The 25,650-nt window shown below is 51.1% G+C and overlaps 1 protein-coding gene across 1 annotated transcript in view; it reads left to right on the forward strand.

Annotated features, from left to right (window-relative positions):
- The window catches only part of LOC105188792 (discoidin domain-containing receptor 2), a 205,715-nt gene that overhangs the window by 135,454 nt on the left and 44,611 nt on the right, over positions 1-25,650 (forward strand). The window contains exons 5-7 of the mRNA XM_011150426.3: positions 3,208-3,355; positions 4,205-4,515; positions 16,089-16,296. Of these exons, the coding sequence (XP_011148728.1) occupies positions 3,208-3,355; positions 4,205-4,515; positions 16,089-16,296 (667 nt within the window). The remainder of the gene's footprint in view (positions 1-3,207; positions 3,356-4,204; positions 4,516-16,088; positions 16,297-25,650) is intronic.

The raw sequence follows: 25,650 nt of genomic DNA on the forward strand, positions 1-25,650 counted from the left end.
GTGGTAAAAGGTGGCTAAAGCTAGGAGAACGTGTGTTCGGCCGTGAGACGTGCGCGGAATGCGTCGTGCTTGCCGCAAAACGCTCCGTCACGCGACTCGGCCTAGGTATATGTTCCGTGCGTGCGTGTATGTGTGTGTGTGTGTGTGTGTGTGATGCTGTGAGCTGACTCGTAGCTCAACACAGGTGGAATCGCGCTCGCGTGTGTGCGTGTGTGGTCGTGGATGTGTGAGCGCCACGGGGTTCAGCTACGAGAACCGGCGTACGTCGTTTACCCCTACCTTCGGCACAACGTCTGTGCGCAGGGTGTATCGGGAGAGAAAGGGAGAGAGATAGAGATAAAGAGATAAATAGATAAGAGCGTTTATTAAACATTCTAGGGTCAAGCCTGCAAGAACGTGAGGTGCATGTTAAGAAGATAAAATTTTACATATTACAATACAATTTATAAAAGTAGGAAAGGGAAAGAAACGGGTAAGAAGATAAGAACAAACGAAATAAAAAAATAAAAAACGGGGATTGTTACATTTGTAACAATTTTAAATTTTGTAAATGCGTGCATATATATATATTTTTTTTTCACATATATATATATATATGTAAAAATGTGAAATGAAAACAGAAATGGAAAGAGATAAATTAGACCGTGCCATTTCGTGAAATCAAATTTCCGGTAGTTCAGGCAACCGGAACTAAAAACAGGACGGCGCGTACATTTTTCCAGCCCATTTTAGAGTGATGGATCCGTCAGTCACGTCTTTCGGAATCGCGCGTTCCTCGACGCGGGAACAAACTAGCGGCCGGGTCGCCATTAGTGCTTAATCGTGACGTTCCAATTTTCGCCGTTAAACATCCCCGGCGCTCAAGGCGCAGCGCGACGGACGAATATCCTGTTATTATCTATTTACACCGCCGCCAGGCCTCGCTTTAATTTTCACCGTCGAATAACCCGGTAATTAAGCCCGCCATCGGATCCGCGCTGAAGAGACGTCAGCTTCTTCTCGAGTCTCCGCCGCCGTCGCCGTCGGGGACTTTATGTAGTCACGACAGGGAAAGCGCGCGACTTCCGATACACCCTGTATAATATGTACCACGTAGTACCGCCAAGCACGCGTATCTGTGTGCACACGCATGTGTGTATACCTGCACACATACACATACACACACACACGCGCGCGCACGCACACATCTCGTGTGTACCTACATACATAAACGTACCTGGCTATCTACTCACCATGGGCAACGCCACTTCGCGTGATCCCGTGGGACCGCCGCCACCCGCCCGCGCGCCTCGTACCCTCCGCGCCCACCCGTACGCCACCCTGCACACACCGCCGACGGATAAACCGCTTATTTTATTCATAAACCCACAACGCGCGGAATCAATATTGCACCATCGCGCAACCCTGCGCGCTCGAGGAGAGAGAGACGTCGTCAACGACGGCAACACGTTCGCCGCCGCCACGACGTCGACGTCGACGTCGACTGGGGGAGGATCAGGGAATGCGGGCGACGGACGTTTAACTCAACCCTTCCTCTCTCTCGCTCTCGCTCTCTCTCTCTCTCTCTCTCTCTCTCTCGCTCGTTCGTTCTCTGGCTCCTGTTACCCTCATGTTACCCTCGCGTTACCCTCCCGCGAGCTCTCGCTGCTCTCCCTTCGCCATCTCTCTCGCTTCATCCCCTGTGCGGCCGTCCTGGCTCAAGGCTTCTGTCTGCGCCCGCCGCCTCTCTGTCGGACCTAACGCAGTGGAATGTAGGGTGAAATTAGTCCTTAGCCCCTGGTCTGATCCCGTGGAACGCGATGTCCATTCTGTGACAGGATATATCCAACGGGACAGCCATGGCGGGCTGGACAGGAGGGAGGAGGAAGAGGAGGAGGGCGACGCGTATTCCGCGTGCTGAAGCGCAGGCATTGTCTGGGCGATATAAATGTCATCGAGCAGCGCGTCGTTCTGACAAGGGATGGAAAGAGTAACGCGCTTTCCGACGCTTTTTGCGGCCCGCCAAGGGCTCGCAGAGGGGGGAGTTGATGTCTCTCTCGCGCGCGGCAGCGGAGACGCGTCGTGGATGAGTTTCCGCCAGTTGACACGATATCGAGATCCGCGGGAAACCGTGGAAGTAACCGGCCGGCCGGCCAGAAGAGAGGGAGGACGTGTATTCGCGACGATTTGTCAATATAACGCGAACCGCTCGTTGTTTTCGCGTGTGTGCGAGATTCCGCATTCGAGCTGCAATCGGCAGAGCTCGAAGCCGGTGCAGGACGAGACCGAAAAATCCTTATTTCGCGACCGTTCGTTGTCGCACACACGCGCTTCGTTGTTTCGCGTTATTGAGCCCGCAGCGGTTTTCCCGACCGACGAACGAAGCGCCCGTAGCCACAGGTTGAAAACCGCCTCGGACTCGGGCTATTGTTTGTGGAAAAATGGACGGAACCAACTCGTTGCGGTTGTTGCGAAAAGGTTGGAAAATATGTCGAGAAATTTTGAGAAATTTGCCAGGGGATTGTGTTTTGCGCTCCGATCATGATTGCATCGCGAGCAAACGTGGTTTTTAAATTTCTCGACGCGAAATCTCACTCGAAATGAGCGCGGACATTTGTCAGATGATAATAAAAGTAATCCACCACTAAGAATTGCAAGATTAAATGTTTAACTTCAACTCTGAGTGTATTTTCTTCGCCTGTACGGGTGAACGTTTTAATTGGCTAAAGTAAATTTGTTCTTATGAAATATACGTTATTGAAGTTCGGAACGATATTCAAGGGAAAATTCAAACCAATTGCTTTTTGAAGGAAATCCGAATAAAAGTGTAAACGTACATCGAATTGGCTCTTCAATGTTGAGTAAAACTATTCGCTCGGTGATTCAGAGTGAAGGAGGATTCTAGAAAAATGTAAAGTCGCTCGAATTCGAGTGATTCGACCGTCGTTTGAAATTTCACCCGAGGGACTTTGAACAGCACGCGGGATTTAATCTTCAATTCCGGATGAACATGTATCCGCTTTACGATTTGCTCGCTGCTAAAATTCTGCCGGGTACGTTGGGCCGAAAAATTTGCGCAACAAAGGGTTAATGTAACAGCGCCGCGAAAGAGAGCTAATGAGACACGCGCCGAGCGCGGCGAGTCTTCGGCGAAGCTCAAACACCGCCTTCGCCGGGACCGAAAACTGAAATTGTCCCGTACTCGAACCGGCGCTTCTGTGCTTTCAGGTAATAACCGCTAACACGAACACGTATTTGGAGTCCAAGCACGAGCTGGAGCCGCCTCTGTGGGCGAGCAAGATCCGTTTTCTGCCCTACAGCTATCACAGGCGGACAGTTTGCATGCGGGTCGAGCTCTACGGGTGTTACTGGAGCGGTAAGCTGTTTGCACTCGCCAATTTTCGTGAAACTTGCCGCGGACCGGTACACCCCGCCGGACTGTCCATTAACCCTGATACCAGCGAGCGCGGCCAGGGCAAATTTGCTTTTCAAAATCTTGCTCGTATAATTCCGTTTTCGCCTGGGAATCGAATTAACCACGGCCGCCGAATAAGAGGAGGCGTTCTCTTCCTCTCAATGCCCGGAAACACGACGAATCATTAGCACACGCATACACGGCATCGTTAACGTCGCGTTAACGCGCGCGAGAGCGCTCGCGCTAGAGTCATGCGGGTTTCGGCAAAAATCGCCCACGTAGGAGGGAGACACGAGAGGTATAAAAAATTCGTGCGGAAAGGGGAGGACAGCGAATCTCAATCTGACGCGCCTGCACGTGTATATCTTTCGGATTAGACGTGAAATATTGATACAATAAATATAACTAATTCCGTAACTCAAGCACACACACACCCCCCCCCCCCCCCCCCCTCCTGTCGCTCTCCCGCGAATTCATGAAAATCCAGCGAGCGCCGACGCGCATGTCAGCGTATACACATATACGTGCATACACGTATGTGTGCACGCGCGCGTACTTATTCTCCCCGGACGCGAATGTTAAAACTTTTATTAGGAGGCACCTTGCGTCGCCGCGAAACTTATATTACGCCACTTTTGCGATCTCTGTACATCTCGCACGTCCGTCGTAAAGTAGCGCTTGGCGGTCGGCAGCGGCTCGCGAACAAATCGAAGACAGTGCGATGGTCGGACGGGCGGAGGAAGGGGGCAGGGGAAGAGAAGCTGGAGGAAGGGTCGACGTAGTATCTCGACTTGTTTCCCTTGGCCGCAGACGGCGTGGTGTCCTATTCGATGCCCCAGGGCGATAAAAGGGGCAACGGATGGGAATTCTTCGACGCGACCTACGACGGCCACTGGGACGGCGAGCTGCGTCGCGGCTTGGGTCAGCTGACGGACGGCAGAACAGGACCTGACAACTTCAGGATGGGCTACTACGATAACGACCGCACCAACCAGGGCTGGATAGGCTGGCGCAATGACACTCGCAGCCAGCCGGTCGAGATCAAGTTCGAGTTCGACAAAGTACGGGAATTCTCCGCCGTCCACATCTACTGCAACAACCAGTTCACCAAAGACGTCCAGGTAAGCGATTCGCATGCGATTCGCGTATTCGAGTATTCCTCGACTAGCTATCCTCGCGCGCGAGGGATGCACTTGTTGTCTGCATGAGAGGAAAATTCCGTTTTCGTCAACTATCGCTGCCGTTCTCTGCGTGACCGGAGAAGCGCAAGAGAGAAAGAAAGAAAGAGAGTATTGTTACTTTGTCGTCACGTCGACGAAGTTTGCCGCTCGATCGAGCAGCGCGACGGGCCGCCACGCGAATGAATAATCCCCGCTTCTCCTGATGTAATGCGATTTTCAGGAAATACCAAAAATTAGATTCAGCCTCGACGAAAGTCGATAAAAAAATTAGGTTCAATTTTTTTTAGTTTCATTTTTCACCAAAAATGAAATTCAGCCTCGACGCAGGTCAATAAAAAAATTAGGTGCAATTTTGTTAGTTCAATTTTTCACCTCAAATGGAGATGAATCGTTCGTCAAGCAGAATATTCTCAGGGTTTCCTTTTCGCTCGTGTTATATGTATACAATTAATCTGTTAAAAATTGATTCGATATTTATATCGATCTACTCCTGTGATCATCGCCGCTGATGAATGATGATTGGTGAACACGCACGAGGCACGGGTTCTCTTTATTGAAAAACTGTGTGCCACGTGCGCACGTCAGAACAGACTCTCGCAGCAGCGGGCGACTTTTCGTCCTGCGGAAGGACGAGGCGCGTGCCGTCAAACCGATAATCCTGCTCGCGATCCCCGTCGCAACAGAGACGGGTAACATCCACGGCAGCTTAAGGAATCCACGTGATCAGGGGGAGCACGCGGCGCCGCTATATCGAATTACTCCGAGTCGAGGAGAGATCCCTCGAACGAACTCGTTGACGCCTTGAGGAATCGTTTACCTTCGCTTTAGCGACGTTATTCCTTAGTCCTCACCAGGAATGCGCAAGCAGCGTCGATCAACACTCGCCGCTCGCCATCCACGGTTCCCCGTGATCCTCCTTCACCTTTTACCGTCAGTCTCTCGCTCTTTCCCCTAACCCGCCCCCCCCCCCGCCCTCCTCCTTTCTATGTCTCTTTCGCTCTCTCATTCCCCTCTCTCTCGTCTAGTAGTCGCACGGCGCACGGCATCTAGTCGGCAGAAGGTGCAACCCCTCCCTCCCTCCCTCCCTCTTTGCCTCTCCGTCACCAACCACCCACGCTTCTTCCTCTCACCGTCACGCTGCTTCGCTTCTTCTCGCTTCCCCCTCGCCTTTCCCGCTACTACTACGCTTGATTGAATATTCCACTCGACGCTTTATCAGGCAGACGCCCGTTGAATATCAATACACCGTGGAACGGTGATTCCGGCAGTTTGATATCTGCTACCGCGGTCTCGCCTGCGCGATGGTCGCGTTGAGTCGGCTATTAGCCGCGTTATTTCGCGAGGAATCCGGCGAATCTCAATGGGGAATTCATGCACACGTTACAGAGCGACATACGTCGCCCGGTCGGAATTCACGCGCTGAAAACGTCGACACCGGCGCGAACACGGCGATTCTGACGTAACGATCATGTCGCGATGTTATCGGGCCGTTCGACGGGAATTGGACCCTCCGCCGCGATCCCGTCATCTCCTTTGCAAAAGGTCGATTGTCGCGTCATTTTTCCATTTGTCGACGTTTCCTCCAAACAAGTGAAAAAAATTTGTCGCTCTCTCCCCCGGTTCGATTCACTTCGACCTCGACGAAGATCAATAAAAAGATTAGCTTCAATTTCCTTAGTTCATTTTCTCACCTCAAATGGAGATGAATCGTTCGTCAAGCAGAATATTTTTTCGATGTTTTCTTTTTGCTTGTATTATATATGTATACTATATAATCTGTTCTAAAAATCGATTCGAGATTTATGTCTATCTACTTTTGTGATCATCACCGCAATGATTGGTGATGCGACACGGGTTCTCTTTATTGAGAAATTCACTTCTTACTTCACTTCGTGTCCCGTCGAGATCGAAACATCCGCGATCGAAAAATGTGTTGTCGCACTCACGGCCGTTCGAGTCTTCGCGGCTCATCGGGAACCTAATCGCTCTGCTTTACGAATCATTAACGCGCTCGCGAGCTTGCGTTTGCGCGAGACGCGCCGTGGGATCGCAGCCGAGTCGGGCGCGACTGTCACGGTCGAGGATGGATGCGCGGAATTCTCGCCGTGGGATCTCGACAACGGCAGCGTCGGCGACGTCAGCCTTCGTAGCTCCGTCTTGCGTCTCCCGTTCGGCGTTTCGTAATTTCAACTTTTGCTCGCGAAACTTAAGAAGCGCCGGCGGGGGCAGAGAAGCGGCGGAAAATTCGAACGGGAGAGATACTTGATGGAGGAAAAACAATTCCCGGATGCTTGTCAAGTGAGTGAGAGAGAGACAGAGGGGGGGGGGAGGAGCAAGCAGCGAAACTTTTCGCATCATTCGCCATATCCGTGATTCAGCTCGGCGCGTTGCAGTCGCGGAAATGAGTTTGCGGGCGCAACCCCGCCAAGTGGATTCCTCGCGCTCACGAGGAGTTATAATTCGATCCGTCGTTGTAATTTCCGTTCGGCTACAACTCGCGACCTCCCCCCTCTACCCACATAGTCACCGATCCGATGATCCGATAGGATTATGATGGTCGACGGTGATTTGCATACATAGGCTCGCTCGCTCGCTCGCTCGCGAACTTTCATGGCGTGTATCGATCTTATAATGCACTTTTCTCGCGCAGGAGGGGAAAAGGAGGGGGGGATACTCGACGCTACGATCGCGATGATGCGAAATCGCCGTCAATGTCGATAATCGCGCGAGATATCCGGCGGATACGGAGGAGGGAAGAAACGCGAGGACGTACGGAGAAGGAAAGGGACAGGAAGAAGGGAGGGGGACGCGGAGGCGGAGGGACGGGTGTTCGTTGCCGGGCAAAATCGCGTGTTACAACGGTCGTATGCGCGATGACGTCGCACGGAAAATATGGAAACTCCGAGATCCGCGACGACACGCCGCCGTGTGTCCCATGCCCCGTGCATATTGCATGTTTCATCATAGCCGAGACAAATCCGCTTTAACACACGCGCGCGTATTCCGTCATATGCTACAGTTCGTTTAGAGGTTCGACGGCGCGTGCGGTGAAATATGCATGGGAGATTATTGAATGCTGGCAGAAACGGAGGCTCCGAATTTTGATCCGAGTAAAATTGCCCCCGTATAATTCTTCCGCGCTGGAATCGCCTGTCCATTCGCCTGCACGTCGGAGGTGGCGACGAGGGGACACGCGGAGCTGAGGCGCGGATTACGCCGGGTGATGACGGAAATTCGATTAATAACGATATCTCGCTATGATCGAGAAATATTCGTCGCATCGGTGCGCTCCGTCGAGACACGCGCTTGTTTGTTTATACGTCGCGGACGTTGCGATGCGAAAATTTGTATCACCGATTCGGGCGACTGCAGGGAGCGAGAAAGACAGTGAGAGAGAGAGAGAGAGAGGGAGAGAGAGAGAGAGAGAGAGAGAGAGAGAGAGAGAGAGAGAGAGAGAGAGAGAGAGAGAGAGAGAGAGAGAGAGCATCGACGCGGTTACCGCTCGATCGCCGCAATTTCGCCCGACGAATAAATAATTTTTTCGATTGTTTCGCCGTAAAATCTGCTGGGCTGTACAATTTCTCGCGATGTAAAATCCCTCATATTGCGAAATCTGTTACATCGCAAAATCCGAACGCGCGAACTCGCGAGCGCACGTGAATATTACGACGTGCGGCGGCAGCGGAGGCGGCATCGATCGCACGTAAAGCGGTAAATAAAAAAGCAAGCCAAACAATAAAAAATGGGTTTCGATCCGCGGTGTTTCAAGCTCGCGGGTCCTTCGGACAATCGAGCTATTACGCATGATATCTCTCTGCTTGCTGTTAGTTCGACTTGCGTACGTCGCGAAATCATTCTGCGTTTTTCGCTGAGAATATCCGATGTGCTGTAAGGTAAAAATACTAAATCCAGATATGCACCGAGAAAGAGAGAGAGAGAGAGAGAGAGATCTGGATATTCCTATTATTCTGGCTTTTAAATACAAATATTAAAAAAAAATATACGCAATGTATAGTTTTTAGAATATTTATATTGAAAACATACATTCTATGTTGAATAGTTTAGATATTAGCATTTAAGGAGTCAAAAGTAACAAGAATATTCAGAGTTAGGTACGCAATGACATTTTTACTTTACGCGCGGCGTTAATGGAAAAACGATCAGCAGCGAAAATCGAAAAATTCCCCTGCCAAGCGGCGAAAGGGGAAAGGAGGCGCGAGGAAGGGCCGGGGCGAATAGTGCCATCGCGAGCCGCTCGCTCGCGGATATTTCGCACAAAGCGCAAATACAGTCGCGGGCAATCCAGCGTGAACGCGCGCTCTTTGATGCTGGGGTTCAGTGATCACCCTCTACCAAACATCCCTATAGTATTCGTATTACGATTCAACTTCAGGCCAGATTCCCCTGGCGAATGCGTATAAACTTTAATATGCCTATTAAACATAAATTAGTCGCGCGGTGAAATTCGAGCGAGCGCGCTACTACGTGGACCTCTGCTGGCGGCGGGAATGAAGGGCGACGGTGCTATTCCTTATCGCGCGGTCGCGCCCCCGCCGCTGCGGCTTGGCGTGGCGGATAACATAAAAATGTGCGCACGCGAGATAGACCATAAATGGATTATATACTTTATAATCCGAGCTACACGCGTCGTGAGAAAGATGGGGGCGGGGGCGGAAGCAGGAGGGTTGTACGACTACTATAACAATGAATCGGAATGGCGCTTACATACCGCGAAAAATAAATTCATACGGTGTATCGCGAGCGCGCAAAGCGCGCAATAAGTATTCGCGATAAACTCGCGGCCGGCGGCGGCGGCGACGACGACGACGACGACGACGACGACAGTTACGTTCAACCCCCTTCCGCCGCTGCCGGTTTTTCATCCGGTATCGAAGGACTCCGCGGAAAATGCGAGGAAATCCGAGATACAGGGGGACGAGCTCTCTCTCTCTCTCTCTCTCTCTCTCTCTCTCTCTCTCTCTTGCTCGCTCTCTCATTACTGCTGTCGTAAATCAATATCTTAGCCGCGAGCGGTAGCCCGTGCTCGCTCGCTCGCTCGCTCGCGGAAACGCCGAAGCCTCCGCCGCCTCGTGTGTGCATTGATACACGGAAGAATTATTACCGAATTTACGAGCGAGAGAGGCGCATCCGCGTCCTCCATCGGCGGAGGCGAGAGCAAGGGAAGAAAGAGTGAGAATAATAACAGCGAGGGAGTGGGAAAGAGAGTGATAAAAAGCAAGTGAACCCTCCTCCCCCCACCCACCGTTGTCGCAGGCGCGCGCGTACTAATGGATTTTCGATACCCAATTCGGATAATCGGCGCGCTGAAAAACGGACAGGACCGACTTCGCTTTAGAGCCAATAATTACAAAGTCCCTCGTACGCGTATCAACGTTTCCTCTCGCTCCCTCTTCATCCCCCTCTCTCGCTCTCTGCTTGCGCTCTCCCCGCTGCTGCAACGAGCGATCGGCGAACTCTATACGGCGAGCGTAGACCGCCGGTCCTTCGCCCGGCGACGACGGCGGCGGCGCGCCATAAATGCGCCCCCTCCCTCTCCCCCCCTCCCCGGTCTTTGATGCAGCGGTCGGCGATCCTCCGGAACGGCCACGCGCCGACCTCTTCGTGGTCTCCGGACCTCCGTACACCATCCAACACCCGATCATCACCTCCTTCCCTCTTCCACGTCGGCTGGTTTTATATACAGGCGGTGGTGGCGCAAAGACGAGACACGACGACGACGACGACGACGATGAGGATGAGGATGGTGCGCCGCTCGCACTCGTAAACTCGAGCCTTTTACAATGCCGGGACACCCCTTGTTGGAAGGAGGAAAGGCTTTGCAGCGCTTCTCATCCTCTCCTTGCTTCCGTGTGTGTGTCGCATCTTTGATATCCAAATAACATTCCTCCCTTCGACCAGGAGAGCGCCAGCCATGTCCGTCGCGAATGATAATAGACCGCGAGACGAGGGAGAGAAAGGGAGGAAGGAACCCCCCGGCCGTCGAAACGCACTCCAGAGCTAGGAATCCGCGCGAAATCGCTCGCGCGCGGATTTCCTCCACCTCCTTCTCCTCCTCTCTCACTCGCGGAGGGTCGGGTAATTTTCCGGGGTAATTTTCCGGAGTACGCGCGCCCGCGCACATGTCGCGACGTTAACAAGCACCGGGGAAAGACGGATCTGCTTATTCGCGAAGAATGAATTTACTCGTTTCCTCCGAGTGGGGCGCCGACAAGCCGGCAGCCTCGTCGCAGAGAGATAGAGAGAGAGAGAGAGAGAGAGAGAGAGAGAGAGAGATAGAGAGAGAGAGAGAGAGAGAGAGAGAGAGAGAGAAGGATAAAGGGGATCTTCCGCTCGTTTGTCCGATATCCCAAGCGACGAGACGCTTCCTCTGATTCAGCGTAAGAGCAGCATCTCGTCAAAGTGCATAAATTCGCATGATTGCCCGAGCCCTGGTCGATGTAACGGTTTTCCGCGTGCGCGCGCGTGTGGCACTCGCCGGTGCCGATTTTATTTACGAATGCTCTTTCCTCCCGGATTCACTTGAATTTCGCCGACGGATTCGCCGCGCCGCGCCGTGCCGCTGCGTTACGTGTTTGGTCGAACCAAGGCGTATTACCTATTCAGCGTAATGCATAAAACTCCATAGCCGGCTAATGGAACGAAATGGAATGTGTACGCGCTGTCATAATTATTCTAGGAGCCTCCTCTAATACAGCCCGAACGGCCGGGCCGTGAACGCGAGCGCGCTGCTACCTCGTTTTTCGCGAGCCGCATCTGCAGCTCGATAACGCCCTGCCGATAAATTACATTTATCCGCGAAATTCCACGTCCTCCGACTCGGGCATTTATTATCCTCCTCCCTGCACCCTTCGCTCCCCCCTCCCCCTCCCCCGGTGAGCGCAAAATGCCTCTCTCTCTCTCTCTCTCTCTCTCTCTCTCCCTCCCTCTCTTTCTCACGCTTCTTAATACCTAATTACGCAGAATAGTCGGAAAATATACACGCTTTCCCGGAGAGGGAGAGGGAGAGAGAGAGAGAGAGAGAGAGAGAGAGATATCGCCTAGTTCATCGTCGAAGCAATCCTCTCCCTCCCCCTGGACGCACGTCGTCCCTTCGTATAATTGCTCGCGCTCATCAGAGCACTTACGATCCCTCGCATGTTTCCCCAGTTTTTTTCCTTTCTCCTTCTTCGAAACGATGTAGCGCGACGCAACGACGACGACGTGATCTCCCCGTCGCGTAGAGGAGCGACCTCCTTTTCCGCCTCCCTCACTCTCCTCTTCTCTCGAGAGGCGCACTTTAAAACAGGATTTACTTCCGCATCGAGACCGTCGCGCGCGCTTCGTTCTACATATTACATCCGATAAGCCGAGCGATTCCGCCCGCTCAGTGCACGCACCGGCGGAATATCTATATGTGTACACACACGCGTATCGCTATTTTCTCCTGCCTCCCTCTCCTCTCTCTCTCTCTCTCTCTCTCTCTGTCTCCGCTCTCGCTCGTCTCTCCCTCCAGACTTTCGGCAACAGCAGCAACAACGTAGCACGAAGAGCCCGTGCAAACGAGTTTTATGGCGACCTATCTTCATGCACCACCTACGCGCAAGACGAGCAAGGTGCATCGACATGTCGATATTACCTGCCTGGCTGGCTGCTGTTACCGCCGGATCTCGCGTCTACCCGCCGCGCGTATCGCCCCGCGCCGCCATTGTCGCGAGATAAACCTCTGGAAATTGGATTTACATGACGCGGATTAGGATAACCGAATCTCCGATAGGCCGACTGCCTGTCTACCGCATCATTGGAAATGCATTCCCGGGATCCACGCGCAACGACATCGCAAAATACGAGAGGAGAGCGAGAAGACGCTTCGCTCGTTCGCGTGCGTGAGTGCGTAGGTGCGTAAGTCGGAAAGGAATCCGCTACCGCGCTGTATTATCGCGCATTCCCGTGTTCGCGTGTGTAAACGACGTCACCGTGGTTTTCCCCGTGGTTAGGCGAGTCGGTGGCCATGCTGACCGTGGAAGCGATTAGCGGAGCGGCTTAGGGCAAAAAGACACTCGGCCGCGGCACATCCGTCTTTAAACTCTGTCGAAGTTTCGGTGCTGCGCGAAACTTCCGTGATATGTGCGGCAGCACCATCCCCCTGGCGGTCTTCTTCTTTTCTGTTTCTTTTCGTACGACGTACGTCATAGACTTGTCTGAATTTCGCGGAACAAAGTGTTCATTCGAAATAAGCGAAGATGCGCTCGATATTGTTAATACCGCCGTTCGGGTCGCAGAGGAATGGATGTTTGACTCAAACTCAAGATGGGTTCTTAATTCCATGACCGATGAATTCGCTAAGTCGCGATTAGGGTGAATTTGTTCATATGAGACGACGGAACTCGCTGCGAGTTGACATAACTCGGATTCGAGTGACCCGATTATCACTCTGTCGAGTTTCTCGAGTGGAATTTCGGGCGAACAAACGTCGAGATTCCATCAGACTCAGTCTCCGCTTTCGAATGAAAATATTCGCTCTATGTGTGAGGAGTCAGAGTCGAACGCGACTCGGGGAGATTTCGAAAGCAGCCCAACGAGGAGCGAGCCGAAGACACACCGGCTCTCTCCCGCTCCGCTTTGGGGATTTTCCTTTTTTACAGGTGGCTGTATCTTTATTATTAAATACATCCACCTAAATCTAGTGCCGCGAGGAACTTACTTTATCGCTCGGCGAACCCGCCCGGCGGACGGGGTAACTCGGTAACTTTTAGAGAGCCGTCGCTTTACAAGCTCTTACGTGCGGTTCCGCGCCGCTATACACTCTGACAATCAACTTTACGCGATATGATATTCCCCGCTCCAATTCCGGCGAAATATGGCACACATAGAATTCCTCGACAAATTACTGGGTTCCGCCAGTTCCCGCGCCGCCGCCGTCGCCGTCGTCGGACTCGGCGCGTTACCCAGCTAGCTAGCTAGCTAGCTAGCTAGCTAGGCGACTAAAGCCAAGATGGAAAGCATCCACGAGCACGGTGACGGAGAGTCCGGCGTCCACTTAAGAGAACCCCCCATGGAATTATTCAACATTAATCGAAACTTACGGAATTCCAGATTATCCGGCGCCGCCGCCGCGCGCCGTCGCCGGAATATTCGGAATTTCAAATGGCCCGTGACTTACGAATATTCAACAGGCACTTCGCACACTCGGCGCGCCGTTTGTACACGAGACCGTTTCGGGCAATCGCGCCGCCCCCGCCCTCGTCCCCGTCGGCGTCGTCGCTGCGCTTTCCCCGCGCCAGCGTTTTCGCGGCGCGATGAAAACTCGATTACCTCCGCGCGTCACACGCTGTCTTCCTTCCGCGGGAAGAAACGGATCGATACGCGACTCTGTTCTTCCATACTTCCTTCCTTCCTTCCTTCCTTCCTGCCATACTTCCTTCCATCCTTCCTTCCCTCCCCAGCTCGCTCGCTCACTCTCCCGTCCCCGCGACGTCCGCGTCCGACGAACTTCGACTCGCGTGTCAACGTAGAAGGCGTAATATATTTTTACGTCGACCGTTTTATAAAGGAGGAGAAAAAGGAACGAAGGGGGAGTAAGGACGGATCGTAAAGTCGAAATCGCGATGCCGAACACGAGCACATGGAGTATATAATATATATATTATATGGATGCACAATCTCTCGATACACTTCCACTAACAAAAAGCGACCTTACGGATAATACCCCGCGCGGATAATGGTTGATTTATGGTCAGATCATATACTCCATCGAACTTTAGGGACACATTAAACTTTTATAACATCTTCAAAGGTACCAGACGGCTTTTCGCTAAAGAGAAAGAGAGAAGTAGAAAGAGAGAGAGAGAGAGAGGGGGGGGAAGGGAAGTGCGATTCGGCCGCACTTTGTCGGTAAATCTCCTTCGAGCGGTGAGGTTTTCGAGTCGACTCCATCCATCAATGTCGCGTATCCGCGCGGGTATCCATTTTACCTAATATCCACCGGCGTAATCCGTTTTATTTCATATCAGCCGGAGTTACTCGTTTAACCGTAGTAGAAATCATTTTTCCCTCGCGCGACCCGTCGCCGCCGTCGTTCGCAGTTAATCACGCAAATTCGGCGATCGATGTCACGATCGATTCCGGCTAGGAAGTGGCGCTGGAGGAGGAGGAGGAGGAGGAGGACGCGCGATTTCCTCCGGCGCAATCCCCATCGACCCCAATTTTGCCGGGGCGCCACATACAGCTCTCTCTCTCTCTCTCTCTCTCTCTCTCTCTCTCTCTCTCTCTCTCTCTCTCTCCCCTCTCTCGTAAGGGCTTGCATTCCGTGACGACGAAATTCCTTTCCTGTCAGGTCGTCGTCCGTGAATTTACGAGCGCGAAAGTAGTCAGCCCTGAAAAATGCTATCCGCGGTCAAAAATTTACGGGCGCGCGATGCGGTTGTTCAGGAGGTGAAAAAGTAGCTCGGAGAGGCGGAATAGGAATTTCGCTGTTACGAAATATGTACTGTGTTTCCTCTTTCATGCCGACGAGGCACTCATGCGAGTAATACGTACGATAAATTCTGTCGGGCCGCTCGCGCGCGCTTATTCATTGCGTAATTCATACTATTATCCCGTTCGTCTTAGAGCTTAATAAATATCTCGGTGCGACTTCATTGTGGCGATCCCCGGGCCGCCATCGCCGCCGCCGCAGTCGCGCTCGCGTAATTACTTTTGCCTAATCGTTCGTATCTGCTTGCGCGACCTTTTGTGCGCGCTTTTTAAATGTCTTTGGACGAAATTACGCTCGAGAAGTTGAACGACACCCGAGTCGCTCGCACTCGAGCGGATGTTCTCTCAGACAGAGCGAATTCTCCACTCTGGATCGTCGAGTGGATATTTTCATTTAAGACTGAGGAACAAAACTAATGCCGGAGATGAGTTCACTCTAATCGATTAAAAAAACCAGTCATGCGAGTGAAAATATGAATGAAAAACTCGCTCTGAGGGTGACGTTCGTCAAAGTCCGATTAAACCAATCGATTATTGATCGGCAGAATTTTGCAACAGCGATTTCTATCTACGTAATTTGTCAGCCAGCAATTACCATAGAAATAATAACCCGGTGTTTATTAACAAGCAAGTGATACCTGAAAGAGAGGGAGGGAAAGAGAGAGAGAGAGAGAGAGAGAGAGAGAGAGAGAGAGAGAGAGAGAGAGATTGATAATAGCTTTAAATATAGATTATAAAGGAAGAGAACAAGATAACATTTTCATATTCAATTTTCATGACGACAAACTTTTATCTCTGATCCCGGCAACTTTGTCGGCCGAATTAAACATCGATTGACTCAATTAAAATTTGACGAAAGTCATCCTAAATTTTTGAACGGAACCGCTCCTGCAATTTCGAATATTTTCGCTGTCTCTTCGACCGAATTCCCGCCCGTTTTCAACGAGACTTCATTCCAAGGAAATTAGACAGCGCACGTATCTCAAGTGATTCATATATTCAAAGTACTTAGAGTAACCGTCCCGACTTGCGTGTTACAGGTGTTCTCGGAGGTCGATATCCTCTTCAGCATCGGCGGCAAGTATTACACGGGCAAGCCAATTACCTACACGTATATGGAAGACAAGATCTTCGAGTCCTCGCGGAATATCACGATCAAGCTTCATCATCGAGTCGGAAAATTCGTGAAGCTACGACTGCACTTCTCAGGCCGTTGGATCATGGTTAGCGAGGTGACCTTCGACTCCGGTGAGTCTTGTTTACTCTGTGCACATTTATATCTCATGGTAAACACTCGATATATGCTACCAACGCCGGGGGGGGAGAGAGAGAGAGAGAGAGAGAGAGAGAGAGAGAGAGAGAGAGAGAGAGAGAGAGAGAGAGAAAGCGCGCTTGAGAAAACAAAGCCGTTGCAGAATTTTCCACCGACTTGTGTCTCGCGTAACGTTTGAATTGATATTGATTGGGGACATTGAGAGAAAGAGATAGAGAGCGAGGAAGATAAGGCGTCTCTCCTCCGCGTTGAAAACCTCTGTCTGTTTGTCTTTTACGTAAACAGGAAAATTGTTCTCCCTTTCTGTCTGGGGCGACCATTAGCTCCCGTCCCGTCTGGCGACGGGTGAAATGATAACTCCTAATGGAACCCCTCACAAAATGTAGGGGGAGCGCAACGAAACGTACATGAAACTTAGAAAACTACGTGTCGTCCTTCTACGCGGCGCCGGGAGGGAGAAGCACGACGCCCGCGTAACACATACGTCTTCCCCTTCAAAGGAATTTATGAAACTCCATCGCGCAGTCGACTCACGCTCGCGCTCGAGCGAACACGCGCGATGCAGGCGCGCTTGAAATTAAACAATCCGGAAGGCCCGTAATCGCGATCTCCGGCACAAACTAGGCCAATAGAAATTTATTTCGCCCATTTCGTCCCGCCGAAATCGCGGCGGAGCGCACGGGAGCGAGCGAGCGGCGAGCGCGCTAAGCTAAAAGAGACGACGCGATCCGTCATTTAATTTCGCTGAATCCATCATCTCCACCACCGACGTCCATCTACCCCCGTGACAGCTCCCAGCAGGACGTGCCCGGCCGAAATTCTGGAATACATTAAAAAACTCTCGAACGAGGATATATTTCCGCGTCGATCCACGCCGCAACGGACGAAAACAATGGCCCCCGGGGGCCGGAGGGGCGAAGCGAGCCGTGGGACGTCGCATCGCGACGGAACTAGGGACGAAAATTTCTGCTCGTGACGCGAAATCGTTTCGCGGTACAAACCTTGCCGCGCGGAGAGAGACGGAGAGCGAGAGGAGAGACAGATACGAAAGGGATGAAGAACGAGCGAGGGTTCCGGGAGGCAAGGGAACGCGGGAGAGAGAAGAGGGAGGAAGGGAGAAATCACCCGACGGAAAGTGTGTATTTCTTTTTGTAATACCACCATTTCACTCCAATTCGGCGCAACCAAACCGCACTTCCCCCTCCCCTATCCCCTCTTCCCCTCTCGCTCTCTTGCCCTTCCGTCTTTGCTCCCCCTTTCCCGTACAGACGATCGCAGCCTGTCAATCATCGAAAAAATAAATCTCTCGGTTGATTCGGAGTGATACGCGCGCGATAATTGACAATGGTTTATCGTATATTTGCCAGGCTGCGATTTCGCGATGCGGTTAGGCACAGCAATGCGCGGCGAGGGGAGAGGAGGGAAACGCGCGAGAAGTTGAAGAGGTATGTAAATAATTTATAACGCGCGTCTCCTTGCGCGATGTTCTTCTTTCTTTCTCTATCAATCCATCCATCCATCTATCTATCTATCTATCTATCTATCTATCTATCTATCTATCTATCTATCTCTCGCTCACCGTCTCTTTCCCTCCGCGATTTTGCGACATCGTACGCACGGAAGACTCGATTCGATTTGGTGTTCACTCGATAGAAATCGACTTCCCTGCTGCGAGCGAGCGGCTCGCCGACGAGGAAACGCGGCGTGACGCCGCGCGTTAGACAGAGGAAGGCGCTTTATCAGCGGAGATATAAAATCGCGGGCCGCTTCTCCATATCGAGAGATATGCGTATGTGTGTACGTGTAGGTACGAGAGAGAGAGAGAGAGAGAGAGGGGGGGAGAGCAAGCGTGCAATTCTGAAAGCGACTTTCCCCTCTGCCTCGGCAGTTCCTGACGTTCCGTCTGATTTAACGCGGATTCGATGGGAATCGCATCTTACGAGAAGTTTATCCGCGTTTACAGTACGGCGACGCGGCCGTCGAATAAAAGAGGATTTATAATCAGGAGACGCGCGCACGTCAGCGATACCGTGCGCGACCGTGAATAGCGAAAGGCTTCGCGAAATCTTATCGATGACGACAAGTCTCGCGAGACTTAGATCTGAAATTCGTATTTAGCGTACGCGCTCTCTGTCTCTCCCTCTCTCTTTCTCTCTTTATCCTCCCGATACAAACCGAACATTTACAGAAATGTCACATACCCCGATCGATGAACGCAGCCGTTGGAACGGCTAGAACTAGGTATTAAGTGTCATCTAACACGATTGATCGCGCAATAACTTTTTCATAAAATACTTTCTTGTAAACGCGTTGCTTCGCGAAAGCAATGCCCTGATAAAAGCACTTGTCTGTCTTTCTCTCGGTCGTGACCATATGATCACAATCGTGCGATTTTGTCGCGATTACATATTTATGCGATAGCAGCGCGTCTGCCCGGAATAATAATGCACGGAAATCATCCTGTATTATACATCAGGGCGAGTCGCGCGGTAATATTTCAGCGGTGAGATCCCGGAAACGGGATAAATCGCGAGAGAGGCAGGTATAAAATGTCGCGGGCTCCTCTTTGGTTTCTCCAAATTTTCGCGAGTCACAGAGAGAAGGAGAGGAAAAACCGCTTCTTGTCGTCCAACGCTTCTCCGACGGACTTCTATCCGCGAAATTTAGCCGCGCGAACGAGAGCCGAGAGTGCAAATTTAACGACGAGCCTTCACGCGTTATTGATCTCGCTCGAAATTAAGGTCGCCGATTCTGGGACATCTCTCTCTCTCTCTCTCTCTCTCTCTCTCTCTCTCGTGCGCGCTCGCGCGCTAATGGAGAGAGCGAGAGAACGGCGAGTATGGATATTTTCGGAACGTTAAAACAAGCGAGCGCGGAATCAGGTCGCGAGGATCTTCCACCGTTTGCGAGGGCGCGTCTCTTCATTGTAGACGTGCACGGTGCGCTGCTGACTCGGTTCACGGCATCGCTTATGTTTGTCTAGAAACGCCAAAGCAACAAATCCTCCTTTTCCCAGCCCCTCCCGACGTCGACAATTGGTTCAGCGAACAATTACGCTCGCGAAACTGCAAAATCACACGGTTATCTCTCCCACTCTCCTCCCGCGGGAGCCGCTGTCGGCGAATTTTCACGCGAGCGCCACCCTTCCGCTATCGCTCTAAGACGCTGCTTGCGCGAAAACGCACGACGAAAAGCCTTCCGTTCCCACCGAGCGAGCGCGAGTCAACAAACGATCGTGACTAAGCGATTTCGTAAGATTCGCCGATTAATGTCGCATGAATATAACACATCCGTTTACCTTGACGAAAGATCGGCCGCCGCCGCTGCAGTGCCGCTTTTGAGCGAAAACGCGCGTTTTTCTCCGACAATATGCCGCTCCTGTAAAAAATAAAAAAGGGGAGTCGTTTATATTCCAACGAGAAAACTGCGGCCGTGTATCTCATATTACTATAAAATATATCAAAATATATGTCCTCCCGTTCTCTTTTTTTCTGTATTTCATGTCTCTCTCTCTCTCTCTCTCTCTCTCTCTCTCTCTCTCTCTCTCTCTCTCTTCTTCCCTCCCTCTCAAAGCTATCAGATTGATCAAACAGTTCGTTCGCTGTTTTAATAATGTAACAGCCGTGCAGGAAAAAAACAAACGGATTTTTTTAATCAATTTGATACACAAGGGAGTACAAGTCTCGCCGAGTACAAAGGAATAAATGGAAAATCGTCGACAGATCTGCAAAAATAATCGTAGCAGCGCGTAAAATGTAATAAACACACGGGATACGAGAACGATGACAAGTTGCGACGAAGGAGGACCCTCAAAGCGTTCTAATGCCGCTCGCGAATCCGATTTATAAAAAATTACATGGTAATTCGAATCGGGGTCGTGCAGCGCACGAGTATCAGCCGTGCGAGTCGCAACGAACACGGCTCGTAGATCGCAATCACCCGCTGTCCTTTAACCCATTCGAATCTGGAGAGTCTTGTCGGTAGACGATTGCCAGGAGCCGGAATTTTTTCCAACATTTTCATTTTTAATTAATTTTTAGTGATCGAACATTTGAGAACCTCGGATACGAATACCATTTAGCTTCCCTCTTTAATTTTAATTCCGCATATCAATACTGATTTCAATTTTTATGTATGGAAAAAAGAGATTGGTTAAAAAGAAACGTCGAGATGAAGAAAATTTGATCGAATCTCGCTATCTCTCTCTCTCTCTCTCTCTCTCTCTCTCTCTCTCTCCTCTCTCTTCCTCGACTGAATGAAGGCACTTCCGTTGATCAGGAGAACCGCGCATCTTCGTGTATTACCACTGCAGTATAAAGAAAACAAAGAAGAATAAAAGACACGTTTTAAATACCGCGCATTTCGGTATTTCGAGCGATCACAGCAAAGAGGGAGAAGAGAAAAAGAGAGAGGGAGACAAGTGCGCGGACAGATTCCCCGGATTCAACTCGGCTGAAATTTAGGGATCCTAAGGCAAACCGTAATCTTGGCATTGTAATGAGAAATTACGCAACAAACTAATGGAAGATAAGAACGCTCCCTCCCCCCTTCCCCCTCGGCCGTGCTCTTATTCATGGTATTTACGTACAAAGGGTCGTTTGTCGAGGGGGACTTAGCGACGCAGCGACGAGATCATAAAGCAGGCTGGAAAACTCTTTGCCCGCTTGCTCCTATGCTCCACCCTTTTTCCACGTCAAAGGATATATGCAAAAACGCATACCAACCCCCCCCCCTCTCCCCCTATCCCTCTCTCACTCTCTCTCTCTCTCTCTTTCGCTCGCACTCCGGCGAGAGGATAAAATGCATCGCGAGTCGCGGTGAGAACGGCGCGGCTAACGCGGAGATACCGTTCAACGGCTCCCAACGCGGTCATTACGGTAATTTAATCGTGTCGGTCGATTCTAGAAACGTGCGAGCTCCGCCGTGCGATACTGCGTATCAGCGTAGCGCTGTTTGCACAGACACACACACACACACACATACACATGCGACGCGCTACTTCGCGCAAATCTCGCGAACTTGGCGATCCGCGGGAAACTTAATCGCCGGGTCGCCGACGCGGATAAGTAATGTAGAGCGTTGCGATCATAGATGCGCACCGATGACTGATATAGATATATATTTATATGCATGTAGATATGTAGAGTCATTACGATATTTTTCTCACGAATTGCAAACTCGCTCGGACGCACTGCTCGAGTCTCTCTCTCTCTCTCTCTCTCTCTCTCTCTCTCTCTCTCTCGAGGAGAGCTCTCGTCGAGAGAGATGCGTCGCCTTGAGAATCTCGGTTGTGAGATCTCATGTCTGCAGCGACACAAAGCGATCGTTAAGAGAGAAGAGAGCGAGAAAGAGGGGGGGGGGAGGAGAGAAGGAAAAAAGGCAAAATCGCTTCTTTTCTCGTTCTCATGTTCTCATCTTCCGCAACATTTCACGGTGGAAAAAGTCGCTAATATAATGATATTCTCTCGAGTCACTGTTATCATTGAGAGCCTAAGGATTACCGATAACGAGATCGCTCGCCGGATTGGTTCTCCGGCGTATTTGTCGATAACAAGCCGTATTAGGAGCGCAAACTCGCGCACTGCGCTTTTCTCGCAGCGCAGAAAGAAGAAGAAGAAGAAGAAGAAGAAGGGTGAGGAGGAGGAGAGCAGCTCGTACATAACTATGAGCTATTACTTGTAGATAATGATGTAACCAGGTGGCGCAAGGGGAGGGAAAGAAAGAGAGAGAGAGAGAGAGAGAGAGAGAGAGAGAGAGAGGGGAAGAGAAGGGGAAGAGAACGTCGCGCTCTCGTTCGAGGTATATATTCGCATATGGAGGGTAGTTTGTCAAGCGGATTCACCGACGAGATCACATAAACCGGGCGAGGCAACCTGAAACTCTTTGCCCTCGGTACATTCATAACGTCCATGCCGCCGGTACGCGTCACAGACGATGCCATCGAAATGCGCGTCTTTCAGGACGAGCGGGCGGGCGGGTGAACTCGCGTGCGGGTGAACGACGGTGACGTCATAACGAGAATATTGCGCGAGGAGATACGTCGATTAGAGCGCGGAAAACGGAGCAGGATGTTCGTCGCCGCGCGAGTAGAATTCCCGCTCGCATGTCCCGCTCCCTAATGACGCCGAGGATCGCCGAGCGAACGTGAAATTTCGAATGTGATATTTCGCCGGAGAAGTTTGCCAGCGGGATATTCCGTGATCGTAACGAACTTCCAGCCGTGGACAATTCTTTATGGCCGACGTTTGGAAGATGGAGTTCTTCTTATACACTGCGGGCAAAGCGTTCCTTTGTCTCGTGGAAATTAATTGTCGACTTTAACAAATAGTCGCATTCGAATTTCATAATTGCTTCCGCTGCCAGTCGGTATCTTTTTGTCATTCTAACGAGACAGTGAGTAGTGGTAGAGTACATGTAAAGTGATCATTTTCTAAACTTTGGAATTTACTACAAAGTAGCTTTCTTGGCTATATTGTTATTACGCACGGAAACGAAAGATTGGTTAAACAAGTGACACAAACTCGCTTTAGTTGAAGGAAACGGAACTGATTCTGAATGAAGAAAATTCAATTCTAACTATCAGAAATTCCGTTTCTTCGAACCAAATCGTATCTGATTCTCGCTGACGTTCGCTTATGCCGCCAATTTTTCCTCCCCAAGTACTATACTATTATAGTCTCGAATATCAAACATTTATTTCTCGAAGTGCACGGAAGCATCGGCGGAGCCATATCTCTCGCATTTCGCTAAGACTTGTTTGATCGTCGTAGCGGCGTAGAGTCCCTCGGTAATTAGATCGCTGGAGAAATTCGCATTCGGAAGCGCAAACAAGCTCCGACCGAAACGGCACGAAACTATAAACTTCTCGAAAGATCGACGGCGCATCTCGATGCATCTCGCGAGTCTACACAGTCGGAGGAATCAGCAGATACCCTCGTAAACGATCCATCGTGATCGCGCCTCGCTCAATCTTCGTTCCGACTGTTCGGCGGCGGCCAACCCCTTTTAGCGAAGACCACCCCCGGAGAGGTGGTTGCGGTCCCGCTGCTCTCGACGGATTATTTCGTCGCGGATCCGCCTGGTATACAGCGAGAACCGGTGAAACTGTGCGCGCGTACATCGGAACGAGTGAGTTCGCGTTCGTGTGTATGAAAAGGACACGGTTCGGACGGAGGGTAGGACGAAGGTTCCTGCTTAGCCGCACAGCGAACGCCCGACAGAGGGACGGAAGACGAAGAAAAATGATACAGGCTAACGACACATGTCCTCCACCGAGTATGACCGGCCTCTGACGGATGTTTGTAAATTACGACTCGTGTCCTGCGCGAAGGGAGGAAATCATATTCCTGGGTAGGATTTCCAGCTCCCCCGTGGGGATCCTCTGATCCTCGTCCTCCGCTCGTCGTGGAATCAAACCGCTGTGGAAGAGGCCGTGGATGATTCCGTTTCAAAAACAAAGCTGATCTCGTTATGTCTCCTCTAAATTTCCACTTAAAGGAACTATCGAGACCCGATTACTTCCTCGGCGAAATCACTTTTCTTCGTAACATTTTTCGATATCACTGATAATGGGCCGAACGGGCGATCAGGCTCTGCATTGTCCCGAAATTTCCAACTGCAACAAGCTATTTGAACCACTTTATTTCCTCTTTGGAATCATTCGACCCTTCCATGTAACATTTATTGATGTCGCTGATAGTTTCCAAGGTATTCCAAGGTATATGTATGTGTATGTGTGTGTGTGTGTGTGTGTGTAGGTCGTGTGTTAAAGGGAATACATATCGGAGACATGAAATGTTTAGACCCGGAAATTAGATGTACGTACATACGAGTGATACAATAAATTAAACTCGACTGCAATTCCGCAATTACAGTTCACGAGGAAGGAAATGTTAAATCCGCTTCGATTCTCCCTCCCTCCCTCTGTCTCTGTTCCTCTCTCTCTCTCTCTCTCTCTCTCTCTCTCTCTCTCTCTCTCTCTCTCTCTCTCTCTCTCTCTCTTTCTCGCTCGTTCGCGTTCTCGCAAGCATTTTGCACTGCGAGTTTTGACGAGTGATCTCTTTCATGGAAGAATCAACGAGCACGCTCAAATCGGATCACTGCGATCCCCGGGACTTTATAGATATTCGCCGCGGCAGAGTCGCGCCACGGCACAAAAGGAACTCGTTAAAAGTTTATCGACCGTCGTTCGTATATTTTCTCGCAATTTACCGGCGAACGATCGTCCGATTCCGCCCTGAAAAAGATAGATAATGGATGCACCTCCCGGACGCGAGAGTCGGAAAAGAGAGAAGATAATGGATGCACCTCTCGCGGCCTCTTCCTTTCCGCGAGGGTCCTGCAAGGATTTCCAACTCAGACCCCCCCGGTCTGATGCTCCCCTCCTCCTCCTCGCCACGCTCTACGACGGCTCCCTAACGTCGACAGACATAATTGGACAAAGAAATACGAGGAGACCGGCCGTGAATTTCCTCCTCGGTGGAACCGAAGTCATCGTCTGTCCCTCTCCTACCCTCTTCTTCTCCCTCATACGCGCCACCACGTCCTCCTCACGACGTCTCACCCGTTCGATTATCCGGTCCGTCGTAAAAATGATTCACCGGTGGGACGATCGTTCACACGCTCTTCCTTAAATATTCTAAATACTGTGTACCCCTGGCGCTGAGATATATCGCGAGTCTCTCAGCCGGCGACTCGGCTCTTCCAGCGTTATCGAAGGAACTCCCTCAGCTAACTTAAAGCCCTCTTTTGCCCCTCCTCTCTCTCTTTCTCTCTCTTCCTTCCCGGTAGTCGATTATTAATTGACAAAGGCAGAAGCGACGCGAAAAATGTACTTAAACTTGGCTCGTTAATATTATCCTTATGGACTACAGCGCTCTCTCTCTCTCTCTCTCTCTCTCTCTCTCTCTCTCTCTCGCTCTCTTTGCGTAAAGGGACTGCCGGCCGGCGCTTCTGGCTGAAGTTAATTTATCCTTATCGGAACGGAGGATTATTACCGCGTAATTATTCGACGCTTTTGCTCGCGCGCGCGCGCCCGCGTGGCTTTGTGGACCGAAGTATCTCGCAGCAACAGATAACGATTAACCGAGAGAGAGAGGGGGGGGAACCAGCTGTGCTTATTTTGAAACAGAGTCCGCTCGAATTCATTACCCGCACGTAACAAAGTTGCTCCGCGATCGCGCGCGCTGTTTGTCGAAGCGCCCGCGACGTCCGCATCTTCGACCGTCGACCTCAATCTTCCGCGTAGATGTGGCACGACTTGTCAACGTTGTCTTCCTTCTCGTTTCCCTCCCATCTCGTTTTATTCTTTCGATGATTATTATTAGCCC

Source organism: Harpegnathos saltator, unplaced genomic scaffold (assembly GCF_003227715.2).
Source record: "Harpegnathos saltator strain DR-91 unplaced genomic scaffold, Hsal_v8.6 scaffold295, whole genome shotgun sequence".
In the NCBI taxonomy this organism is placed as follows: Eukaryota; Metazoa; Arthropoda; class Insecta; order Hymenoptera; family Formicidae; genus Harpegnathos; species Harpegnathos saltator.